Raw genomic sequence first — 14174 nt, forward strand, 5'->3', positions numbered from 1 at the left:
CGTATTCAAATATACACAGGTATATAGTTGTGTGTATATATACAATATATATATATATATATATATATATATATATATATATATATATATATGTATATATATATATATATATATATATATACGTATGTATACATGTATTTAAATACCTATTCAAATATACACAGGTACATAGTTGTGTGTATATATATATATATATATATATATATATATATATATATATATATATATATATATATATTTAAACGCTCATATAGAGAATAACATATTTCCGCATCATATGTCAAGAACCCACACGCAAACCTTTTAGGTCACGCCCACGTCGACGCCCCTAGCCCCGCCTGTGACCCCGCCCCTCCATCAGAGTCTTGCTTTTAAACGACCCCCATCATTTTCCAATTTGAGATGCATCACCCGCCATATAGAGGAAACTGTAACGCTGAGGGTCAAGACTTTGGCCCGGCCGCCGCCCACCGATACCACATATCAGGAACGAGCATTTCTTTCACGCCTTCTTGCTCGCACAAGCAACTTCGCGGGCGCTGGACGCGTCGTTTATTATGCTTGTACGACTCGCTGTTCGTTGGTGGTTTGACAAATGACGTTTTTTTTTTTTTTTTTTTTTTTTTTTTTTTTTTTTTTTTTTTATTGATGGTAAGGGAATGTTGTGCATTGGCTTTCCATGTTGATGTTTTGTGGATAAGTATTTTATTTGATCGTATAGGATTGCTTACTGTAATGTTTGGCCTACATTACACTTAGTTGATATCAGCTCACTCACCTGGAATAATAATAGTTAATTGAGAATGTTTCTATCCTAGCATCTTTGCTGACTTGTCTTTTCTGTAGATGGGATATAATCAGATACTTCTTGTTAAAAAATACGTTTAATTTCTCTCAGGCTTACATCTCTGATCTTCTCTAACAGACTTGTGACTCTCGAGTGAGAATATGCAAACAAAACTCGTACACAACAATGCAAAATTAACAAATGAGCATCATTCTATAAAAGATTGAATCCTACTACAATACAAAAGTAAGAAGAATCACATCCTAACTTTAGGACAATTAATTAATGATTAAATCCTTCATAACATACGCTACTACACTTATTCTGTATCTAAACATGTTTTATTAAGGCAATACTGTGCAACATTACTCATAATACCCGTAGCGCATATAGTATTACAGTACAAAATACATAACACTTACAGTAGATATATAGGTATATATGCACACACTCACGCTCACCCCCTCCCACCAGGGTATGTTCTTTATTATATCATCATCTCCTCCTACGCCCATTGACGCAAAGGCCCTTGGTTAGATTCCGCCAGTCATCTCTATCTTGGCTTTTAATTCAATACTTCATTCATCATCTCCTACTTCACGCTTCATAGTCCGCAGCCATATAGGCCTGGGTCTTCCAACTCTTTCAGTGCATTGTGGAGGCCAGCTGAACGTTTTGTGAACTAATCTCTCTTGGGGAGTGCGAAGAGCATCCCCAAACCATCTCCATCTCCATCTACCCCTCATCACGGTCTCATCCACATATGGCACTCGAGTAATCTTTCTTATAGTTCATTTCTAATCCTGTCCTGCCATTCAACACCCAATATCCTTTTGAAAAGTAAAATCATCTAAATCTATCGGAGATTGTTTCATTGTTATAAAATTACTCATGTAGTACACCGGTCTCACTAAACTAATGTACAGTATAGTCTGATTTTTATATGTAATTTCAGGCGATTTGATTTCCAAACTTTACTTAAGCAAGACTTTGTCTGATTTGCTTTTTTTTTTTAATCTTTCACTAAACTTTAATTCTAAAGACCCTCTATCATAGTTCCTAAATATTGAAATGCTTCTACCGCATTAATCCTTTCTCCTTCCAATGATATTTCATCTTTCATTGCATATTCCGGTCTCCTCATCTCTGTCTTTCTTTTATTTATCTTAACCCTAACCTCGTGTGACACTTCATGCATTCTGGTAAGCAATCTTTATTATATAGGGTATATATATATATATATATATATATATATATATATATATATATATATATATATATATATATATATATATATATACTGTGACCTGTTCACCGGGTTTGTTAATATTCATTTTCTAGTCATGTTACTTCTCAATAAGTTTACAGTTGGCCTTATACTGAGGAATTTTAGCATGTTTGGACTTTTTTCCTTAGATTTGAGCTAATGTCATGGTGATTGCTTAAAGACTTCTTATTCTACTTATGATCAAGATTCTTTCTCTCTCGTTCCAGAAAATGCCAAGTCATTTTGCACTTTGGTCTCTCTCTCTCTCTCTCTCTCTCTCTCTCTCTCTCTCTCTCTCTCTCTCTCTCTCTCTCTCTCTCTCTCTCAATATATCCAACTTGAGCTTATCCAAGTTACCACTTGCAAGCAATAATAGCTTACTATACATACCCAAAAGAGAGCCGTTAATGTCTTCATAAAACCAAGACTGAGGGACCAGCACGCCCAGGCACACTCACATTCTCAGATTAGATTTTCGGAAGACGTTGTGTAGGATCCCTGCGAGAGCAGCGTTGGACAAGCATATGGGAGTTGGTTATCAATGGATTCCCTTCTCGCTCGAGGTTGTACAAGGCGGATTACCTTTACCGGATTTGGCCTCATCTTAAAATCCTAAGATCCTCAGAGGCTGTCTATTTTTTCGTTCCAGCTATTTATGAATTCTGAGTCATCTAAAATCCACCTACTATTCTCTCTCTCTCTCTCTCTCTCTCTCTCTCTCTCTCTCTCTCTCTCTCTCTCTCTCTCTCTCTCTCTCTCTCTCTCTCTCTTACCAGAATGGTGGAGGTAGGTTGAATTCGATACTAAGTATAAACCTGAATTCGACAGGAATATGTAGAGCAGAGTCGGAATTAGCCATTGTTTCTCTCGAGTTCCAAGTGGTTTTTATAGTCAACTTTCAGCGGTGTTTCCTCTCTAAGGCTTAGGTTCCAATCCTAGCACCGGCAAGTACACTTGTAAAAATAATTCCCCTTGGGTCTGTATAGCGAAGACAGAGTGAACTCGATATGAGAATCTGTTTGACTTAATATTTGAAATTATGGAGATGTCATAACTACTACAAACAACCGGCTATCATGGTTGAGATGGGTTTATATCGGTGTTAAGTACAATTCTAAATTAGACAGAAATATTTACAGACGATTCAAAATTTTCAAAAATGATTGCCGAGTTTTCTTAATAGTCTATCGAGGAGTGGAATCGAATTCTGGCCCGCGCAGAAGCATTTAGAATAATTGTTTCCTTGGGTTTTTATTTGAAATAGAGTGAATTTGATATCATTAGCCTTTTGTGGTTTAATATTTGTATGCATATATATATATATATATATATATATATATATATATATATATATTATATATGCATATATTGTGTAAATATATATATATATTTATATATATATACATATATATATATATATATATATATATATGTGTGTGTGTGTGTGTGTACATACATACATTGTATGAGTTTTAACATAGATTTTTTAGTTTCTCCTAAAGAATCGATTCGGTCGGGTCGGTTCGATTTCTTCCACTATACCCATTTTCTGTTAGGGTCAGACTACACCTGTCTGGCCACATAATTTCTATGGAAATGAGCAACTGTCGTGACATCTTGACAAGAACGGGCTAAACCCATTTTGATATACGCTGTCGCTCTGGAAACTAGATAACCATTTTGACCTTGTTTAAGGAAGGAAAATATAGTTGTTAAATTTTTCATTTGCTTTTGCTGCTAGTGTTTCTTATTAATATTTTTTGATGAATTGTGTAATCAATCTATTGCATATCATATCAGCTTCAATGTAATTTTTGTTTCATAAATCGCTTCAAATAGTATTTTAAAATACATTTAAGGTAGATTCATCTTTATTAGTAACTAAAGGTTACAGTAAGTATAGAAGTTTTGGATTTCATAGGGGGTAATGCATGGCTCAGTTGAAATACCCTTTTTATGTTCTTTGTATCAAAACTAAACAATTTATCTAATGCGAAGCCAGCCCATAGGAAAATCCGACGATCCATATAGCGAATTACTCTATTTTGAGGTAATGCTTTGGTCTGATTAGAAATAATTCTGCGGATTGTGTAATTGGTGTTGGTGAAATTATAGATTTTGGGAACGAAATGAAATAGAATTTTTTTGTGAATTATGAAAAAAAATGATTGAATGCCTCTCAAAAATGTATGTTAGATATTAATCATTCTTTTTCTTGGTAGAAATATGTTAGACGTTCGTTTTAAGCACGACATCAGGAAATGAAGTTATATATGTATTATACTGTATATATATATATATATATATATATATATATATATATATATATATATATATATATATATATATATGTATATATATATATATATATATATATATATATATATATATATATATATATACATACATACATATACCAAAGGCACTTCCCCCTATTTTGGGGGGTAGCCGACATCAACAATGAAACAAAACAAAAAAGGGGACCTCTACTCTCTACGTTCCTCCAGCCTAACCAGGGATTCAGCCGAGTTCAGCTGGTACTGCTAGGGTGCCACAGCCCAGCCTCCCACATTATCCACCACAGATGAAGCTTCATAATGCTGAATCCCCTACTGCTGCTACCTCCGCGGTCATCTAAGGCACCGGAGGAAGCAGCAGGGCCTACCGGAACTGCGTCACAATCGCTCGCCATTCATTCCTATTTCTAGCACGCTCTCTTGCTTCTCTCACATCTATCCTCCTATCACCCAGAGCTTTCTTCACACCATCCATCCACCCAAACCTTGGCCTTCCTCTCGTACTTCTCCCATCAACTCTTGCATTCATCACCTTCTTTAGCAGACAGCCATTTTCCATTCTCTCAACATGGCCAAACACCTCAACACATTCATATCCACTCTAGCCGCTAACTCATTTCTTACACCCGTTCTCACCCTCACCACTTCGTTCCTAACCCTATCTACTCGAGATATACCAGCCATACTCCTTAGACACTTCATCTCAAACACATTCAATTTCTGTCTCTCCATCACTTTCATTCCCCACAACTCCGATCCATACATCACAGTTGGTACAATCACTTTCTCATATAGAACTCTCTTTACATTCATGCCCAACCCTCTATTTTTTACTACTCCCTTAACTGCCCCCAACACTTTGCAACCTTCCTTCACTCTCTGACGTACATTTGCTTCCACTCCACCATTTGCTGCAACAACAGACCCCAAGTACTTAAACTGATCCACCTCCTCAAGTAACTCTCCATTCAACATGACATTCAACCTTGCACCACCTTCCCTTCTCGTACATCTCATAACCTTACTCTTACCCACATTAACTCTCAACTTCCTTCTCTCACACACCTTTCCAAATTCTGTCACTAGTCGGTCAAGCTTCTCTTCTGTGTCTGCTACCAGTGCAGTATCATCCGCAAACAACAACTGATTTACCTCCCATTCATGATCATTCTCGCCTACCAGTTTTAATCCTCGTCCAAGCACTCGAGCATTCACCTCTCTCACCACTCCATCAACATACAAGTTAAACAACCACGGCGACATCACACATCCCTGTCTCAGCCCCACTCTCACCGGAAACCAATCGCTCACTTCATTTCCTATTCTAACACATGCTTTACTACCTTTGTAGAAACTTTTCACTGCTTGCAACAACCTTCCACCAACTCCATATAACCTCATCACATTCCACATTGCTTCCCTATCAACTCTATCATATGCTTTCTCCATATCCATAAACGCAACATACACCTCCTTACTTTTGCTAAATATTTCTCGCATATCTGCCTAACTGTAAAAATCTGATTCATACAACCCCTACCTCTTCTAAAACCACCCTGTACTTCCAAGATTGCATTCTCTGTTTTATCCTTAATCCTATTAATCATTACTCTACCATACACTTTTCCAACTACACTCAACAAACTAATACCTCTTGAATTACAACACTCATGCTCATCTCCCTTACCCTTATATAGTGGTACAATACATGCACAAACCCAATCTACTGGTACCATTGACAATACAAAACACATATTAAACAATCTCACCAACCATTCAAGTACAGTCACACCCCCTTCCTTCAACATCTCAGCTTTCACACCATCCATACCAGATGCTTTTCCTACTCTCGTTTCATCTAATGCTCTCCTCACTTCCTCTATTGTAATCTCTCTCTCATTCTCATCTCCCATCACTGGCACCTCAACACCTGGAACAGCAATTATATCTGCCTCCCTATTATCCTCAACATTCAGCAAACTTTCAAAATATTCCGCCCACCTTTTCCTTGCCTCCTCTCCTTTTAACAACCTTCCATTTCCATCTTTCACTGTCTCTTCAAATCTTGCGCCAGCCTTCCTTACTCTCTTATATATATATATATATATATATATATATATATATATATATATATATATATATATATATATAATATATATATAATTATATATATATATATATATATATATATACATATATATATATGTCTGTATATATATATACATATACATATACATATCCTTATAATGAATCAATTTTTTTATTGAAAAGCTTGTAATATATATATATATATATATATATATATATATATATATATATATATATATATATATATATCCTTATAATGAATCTATTTTTTTGTTGTTGAAAAGCTTGTAATACTGAGTAGCACGAAAACAAAATAATTGTCTATTGTAAAACGGATTACTGATTGAATTGAACAAATACAATTTTCAAAGTATGGGTCATACAATTCAAATATCAGGAAAGTAAACGTTGTCCGTATGTTATTACAGTTTGCGTTACTGAAATGCGAAATATAATTTCCTTCTGGCAGTGAATTGGTGCAGAATTCTTAATAGTAATTTGAGTAAAGAAAACTCATATTTTCAACTGTAAAGTGCTAATTTTTACTAGTCTTGTGTGTAGTGTCCTGCTTTAATCTTCCATTTGAATATATGTTTAGGAGAATTATACTCCAATCACACATTTTTATTTTGGGTATTTTTTCTTGTATCAGTCCTCTGATGGTACATTTTTATTTAGCATATTTTTCAGACTTTAAACAGCTTTCAAAACTATTTACTCAGATAGTTGAAGTTTTGCGTTGTACATTATTTCATGCTTAAAAGAATTGCACTTGAGATTTTATTTAAATATCCTAGTTACTTGATCTTTTAGTCTTGATAGCTTTTATTAATTAGGTATATTACAGATGAGTAACAATGAATAATTTTGAATGCACAGTTTTATTGGGTCGTGATTTCTTTTATACGTGTCTCGGCCCTGTTTTATCTGTCAGCCATACTGCCTCGTAAAATTTCCATAGCACCAAGGTTATAAATATTATCAGTCGGTCATTTTCTATCATATCATGAGGAGGTTAACGAAGTCCTTTGCCTTGAGATCGTCCTCGTAAAACATGGGTAGAGACTGAACCTCTTTATCTAAATTATGTCGTCGATTCGAACCAGGCAAATTCCAATGGAATCACCCGATACGATGATGAGTAATTCAGATTACGATCCCGTTTGAGATTTTTTTTTTTTTTTTTTGCATGGCTAAAAAAAAAAAAAAAATTCTTGAACTATGAAGTGATCCGGTAACGTACGCTGATTCTTCTGTTTTATTGGAGTGACGTCTCCTGCCTTTATCTTGGGTGCTTAAGTGGAAGAGATGCTGAAACCACAGCTGTGTGATTTGTTTGAGAACAGGACAGGGGGTTTCGGGGAAGAGGTTCATGGTGAATCTTACTTTTTTTCTTTTCTTTTTTTCTAGACTAGAATCTCTTTTGGTTTTCTGAATCTCCTTTCGTCATTTGTTCTCTTCGATCGATGTTTTTATGGATAGTTACCTTGCTATTAAAACCTACTTCAGAGCTCGATAGCTTTTATTTACTCCTAATATATCTATTTTCCAAGTTTATTTCTTACAATTTTCTAGTTTTGTCTTTGTTTAAATTTCTTTTCTTTAACGCACTTTACATTCTTTATATTTGGCCCTTCGTATTATCCGTGTAAACCTCTTCAAAGTACTGCTTAGGAGCTTTATTACCCCCTACAGTGTAGCACATATTGTTACCGGGCTATGTTGTCCATTGCTTCCAAAGAGCTGCGGTCAACAACATGGCCTTGAAACCAGTGACCCATGACGGCTTTTTAAGTGACCTCTCAGGCGGTGCGACTGTGAAAGAGGAGAGGGTTGCCAGAAGATGCTGGCCGGATGGAGACAACCGTTAAATTGCCTATCGAATGAAAGATCTTTGCTTTTCTGAGACCGAAAGGAAGAAGGATTATTTGTAGGTTAAATGAAAAAAGGCTTACATTTCTTTTTGTAATAGTGTCACTGGCAAGATTATTCAAAGACATTATGCAATAGTTAATAAGTTGAGACATATGGTCATGATTTTTGCTTTTGCACACGCCGGTGCAGCGATTATTTGGGTTCTGGCCTCAATAAAGTCAGATTAATTGAACACGAGAATCCACATGTGGTGAATTTCTTTAAGTATTACATGGATAAATTAAGTCATTTTGAGTAAGCTTACCTTAAATAGATAATTGAATATACAGAGATGATATAATGTCAATATAGAATTTCCTTTAAACATTGTGTTTGCATTATAAGAAGTTTATCAATATATATATATATATATATATATATATATATGTATATATATATATGTGTGTGTGTGTGTGTGTGTGTGTGTGTGTGTGTCTGTGTGCGCGCGCGCGCCTTTTTCTGTCATATACTCTTTATAGAAGACACTAACTCCCACCCCGTATTTTTCAGCTAGATCTTCACCCCTTTTTCCACCGGGGCACATACTGTACAAAATACCAAGTATAACATTTGCTACTGAGGTCATCTGAGTACAATGGAGACATTATTAATTGATTTCGTGTATTACTCAAGCTTGAGTTGATTCACACAAATGGAATGGTTGATAAATTTGTGATTTTGTAGTACGTTATTAATTCGTTTGACATGTGAAGCGGAAAGGTTTCATCCTGTTCAAATTGATTTAGCAAATATTTATTTATTTTTTTTAAAGACTGTATACTCAATCCTAACGCAAATTTCTAAACTGTTCGTTGAGTCTTAAGCATTGTTATGTTACTTATACGCTTTTTAATTTCACCAAACTACGGGATTTTCCTGTGAATGTTCTTTGTTAATCTTATAATTTTTTTGTCTGTTATATAGTCAAACAAACAAAATCAAATCGGTTTTGAAATTGTAACAGATTCAGAGTAAGAATCCTTTGCGAAATATCGTGGAAAGAAGCTTATAATTCATGGTCGGAAATTTTCTCCGAAAGCAGAACTGGTCATCATCTCCCTAAGAGATGACGATAAAGGCTTTTAGACGTCAATTCAGACCCTGGGTATTTCCATTCTTAATAACACATCCTGTCAGCTTATCATTCTGAGGTGATCATTTAGTTTGAAACCTACCTGGTATGAGTCCAGCCTCTCGGATGGATGACGACAAAACCTCCTCCTCCTCCTCCTTCCCCTCCTCCTTCTCCCCTTCCCTTCCTCCGTCTCCCCCTTCCCTTACTCCTCCTCCTTTTCCCCTTCCTCCTCCTCCTCCTCCTCTTCCCCTTCCTTTGCCTCCACTCCCCTTCCTCCCTCCACCCCCTTCCTCCCCCACCCCTTCCTCCACCCTCCCTTTCCCTTGCCTCCCCCTCCCCCTCCCCTTCCTCCCTCTGCCTCCCTCATCCTCCCCTCCCCTTCCTCCACCTCACCTCCCCTCCCCTCCCCTTCCTCTGCCTCCTCCACTCCCCTTCCTCTTCCTCCCTCTCCCCTCCCCCCGCCTCCTCCCCCACCTCCTCCTCCTCCCCCACCTCCTCCTCCTCCTCCTCTTGGAACCCATCTGCTTTCATCATCCTCTGCCTCCCCTTCCTCCGCCTCTTTCTCCTTCTCCCTTCCCTTCTCCTTCTCCTTCCCTTCCTCCCCTCCTTCTCCACCTTCTCCTCCACCCCTAGGAACCATCAGTTTCCACCATCTTTATTCGTTTCTCCATTTGCTATCCAGAAGTGTGTTGAGACATCACTTAGATTTTTTTTAAGTGATGGAAATGTCACGTTAAAACAATTTCAAAATGTTATGTTTGCATTTCGTCATTTGGATGATTCGATTTCTTATTTGACATCAAGTTATGTTTGATGCATGAGGGAGATACATGCAACTGGGTTTTGTACGATTAGGCGTATTTATTAACGAAAGGTATTGTTCTGATAGGTTTTGCGTTACAAGACTTTTAATCCCTCACTGGGCTATTTTCCCTGTTGGGGCCCCTAAGCTTATAGCATCCTGCTTTTTCAATTAGGGTTGTAGCTTGGCTAGTAATAATAATAATAATAATAATAATAATAATAATAATAATAATAATAATAATAATATGTTCTTGTTCAGTCAATCACCACCTTACCATATTTCCTGTATTTTTTTTCTTTTTTTACAATTTTTTTTAGCTTTTAAGATATGCTTTGATGACTGACAGTGGTAGATTATTATTATTATTATTATTAAAAGGGAAGAGTTTTACCAGCCAGGTGAGTCAAGCTCGGCTCTTACAGAGCTGGCCCGAATAAATAGAAAAATATGATAAAATAAATTTTCATATAAAAACTTGTGATGAAGAAATATCAAATCTTCTTTATAAAATGTGTTTCTCAAAAATGTTAGAATCTTATAAACAGAGAAATTCTCAGTCTCATAAATATTAAAAAAAAATGTTTAATGTCAAAACATAAATATATCTATTAAAAACTTTACAATCGCTAAAAAGTATGTGGTATGGTTAAAAAAAAAAAAAAGTGTCATACTCTCTGCACCTGAGAACTGCTTCATGGGTGTGCACATAAAAATCCATGCGTTATTTAATATGACCTATACGTAACCTTGCTAAAATGACTCCAGTCCTTTCTGTTTAATTTGACGATTCCCATAGAGAAACAATTGTCTTTATTTGTTTCAATTTATTAGTGGCAGATTCATTATTCCACTGAATTTGCTGTATTGCTGCTATGAAATCTTTTATGTGGTTTAAGTTACATAAACTTACACTGATAGTTTAAGGACTTTTTTTTTTTTTATACTGATGATTTAGCAGCAGTGGCAGGCATTTGCATTTGGTATCCACATTTGTGGTATAGAAGCTCATTTTAGGGGTTACAATTGTAACATTGTTTTATTTATAATACACCAGGAACATTACCCTTTGAAGGTTTAAAGGCTACTAATGAATGGCTGAGATAATAGACAGTGACATTGCCCTAGCAAGAAGGAGATTACCAGGCATAGAGACTGACCATATATACACATGGCAGCGCCCAAGCCCACTCTCCACCCAAGCCAAGCCAGGACCAAGGAGACCCAGGCAGTGGCTGCTGATGACTCAGCAGGTAGACTTATAGGCTCCCCCGAACCCCCCATAAGGATGGTGAGGATGCAGACACTAAAGAAACTAACGAGTTTGAGCGGTGCTCGAACCCCAGTCTGGCGATCATTAGGCAAGGATATTTCCACTAGGCCACCACAGTCCTTTGGTGTGGTTAAAGATCATTGTGTTTTCAGGAGGGAAGAAATGTATGGAATCTAATGGTCTCGTTAACCAGATGTACTCGTTTGTGAAAACCACCAGCAGTACCACGAAAGTTTAGCATTTCGACCCCTTTACCTTTTTGGGTACTTTCTTCGCTGAAAGCGTTGAATCTGACATTGGGAAAGAATACAGAAACACACTCATGCGCACCAGGATTCTAACCTTCGTTCAAATTTTTTAATATACAGATTACATAGAATTATTTGGATACCAAGATACCTCATATATCATTATGATAATCGTTATATCAATCGCAGTTCTTATGCAAGGAATTTATTACATCTTCTGTGTAAGCTTCTAAATTCTTTTGTGAAGAATCCAGTACGTAAACTGACGTAGCTTTAAATTTCTAATCTGAGGACAGGGGTTCCTGAATAGTCGCCAAAGCTCCAAATATCCTAAATTCAATTCTATTAATTTGAAAAAAAGAATAAAGAGAAAATGTAGATCCAGCCCATAGTGAACTTTACTATGATATATAAAAGTTAACTTTGCTACATCTTTTGGCGCTTCTTGTAAAAGTAATGTTATATGATTCAGAATTTTATAGCTACTAATTTAAAAAAGAATCATGGAATATAATCAGAATTTTACGTCTATAACCAATGTAAAAAAAATATGTTTGGATATTTAATTTTTTTTTTATTAGAGCATCATAATTTGCCCATGAGTACGCCTAAACCAGTGGTGGAAAAATATTAAGTATTTTCCTCTTATAAAAATTGTTTTTCTTTTTATTAAGTGTAAGGCCGTGTCACCTGACGTTTTCAAAGATGTAAGGTAGAATTTGTAGTGTTGCTTTTAAAACTGGAGGCTATTAAGTAAACAATTGCATCGATCGAAAGCAGTGGTTGCTGTTATCAATATATTTATGTCAATGTTAAAGGCAGAACATGTAACATTAATTAAAGTAATTTCTTGTTCTGCAAACTGGCGACTATAATAGAATATTGACAAGGATCCTAATCTCTGATAAGACAAGCCTGGTTAACTAATTGATTTCGGAAATTATCGATACAATTAATCGCTTCTATGGTGTCAGAGGCAAAGGAACAGATCATTGTGCTGTGCTTACAGGCATAACTTTTACGTAATGATCACCACCGAAACTTTACCCAAGCTGTGATCAGGGAGGTTAAGGCAATGGCTGCTGATGACCCAGCAGGCAGACCTATAGGCCCCTTAACAACAACACGCCCTACCCCCCGAATACTAGATCAAAAGGACGAGATCATGGTTTTACCCGTATAATATATCGATCCTTGAGTGAACCTTGGTGTTAGTTATTCATGGATCGTGTGATACCGTTGTTTTATTAAGCCTCCACATCTCAAGGTGTGCTGAAACTAATAATTGATATTCGGATAATCATGATAATATTTAGCAGTATGAATAATGGAGGAAGAAGTCTCAAGCTCAAATTCATTGTGCTTTCCATGTCATTCGAGTCTAATTATTTTCCCTTAATAATTTCTTATGTAATTTATTTATCCTTCTGCTTTACTTCCGTTCCCTCTTCCTTTCCTCCATCTTGCTTCCCAGCCTCTCTTTAATTCTAGTTTTTCATTTTGTTGTTTCTCGGTGCTGAATGGCATCCCCAGCCTGAGCTTCCGTCTTGCCATATGGCTGGCATTCCATATATAAAAAACCAATATTAAAAAAACGAAGTTATCACACGTGAAGTTTATTGATATTTGTTCCTTAGACTAGATGAGCATTACTGTATATTTGATGTAGTAACTGGCAATGTACGGTTAATATTTATATTTAAAAACACTACATCTTAATTTAATCTATTACATATATTGCATAGTTGAAACCCTCCCCCCCCCTAAAAAAAGAAAAGAAGAAATGTTACTTTTTCCTTGCAAGGTTTTGGGCGTTATTTTTGAAGCAAGCATACTTGACACCTTCATTTGAACTTCAACAGTCAACACTTCACTTATAAATATTATTTTCTTATACAGATATGCGCATCGTAGCACTCATACCCTCTCATTCACATCCGCCTCTACGCTTGCATGCAACGAGGCTCCTTTGATGATGCCGCATTCTCCTACAGCGAATTGGAAAAACCATCCACTCTCTTTCCCCAATTCCGCACACACAAAAACCCCCATACTTTAGAGCGTTATTCTTCCGTGCTCCCCCCTCCCCCTCCCACGTAAGGCTCTCTTTACTTTCAGCACCGTTTCCAATCCCCCATCTCCCTCTCTCTCACTTCCCGCCTGTTCAGCGCCCGTCTCATAATGAACAGTATTTCCATGTTCAAAGGTTAGTTTTCTCATAAATACCCATTTGCGCTTTCCTTCTTTAGTATTGGGAGTTGAAAGTCGGACAAGGTTTGCAAAAACAAAATGTTAGCGGGGAAATAAATGCTTCTCTTGGCCCGTGGCGAGGGAGCAGTCAACCGCGGGTCACCACCTTCCCCAGGATTCCGCTCCCACCGAACCAACACCATCCCTCCACCCAGGTTGAAAGCCGTGGCCAA

The 14174-nt window shown here is 36.7% G+C and overlaps 1 protein-coding gene across 1 annotated transcript; it reads right to left on the reverse strand.

Annotated features, from left to right (window-relative positions):
• Window positions 1-9630: 9630 nt before the first annotated feature.
• On the reverse strand, window positions 9631-10068 carry LOC137620728 (uncharacterized). Its single transcript, XM_068351096.1, has one exon. The coding sequence runs from the start codon at window positions 10066-10068 to the stop codon at window positions 9631-9633; it is 438 nt and encodes a 145-aa protein (XP_068207197.1).
• Between the last annotated feature and the right edge of the window lie 4106 nt (window positions 10069-14174).

Source organism: Palaemon carinicauda, chromosome 2 (assembly GCF_036898095.1).
Source record: "Palaemon carinicauda isolate YSFRI2023 chromosome 2, ASM3689809v2, whole genome shotgun sequence".
Lineage (NCBI taxonomy): Eukaryota > Metazoa > Arthropoda > Malacostraca > Decapoda > Palaemonidae > Palaemon > Palaemon carinicauda.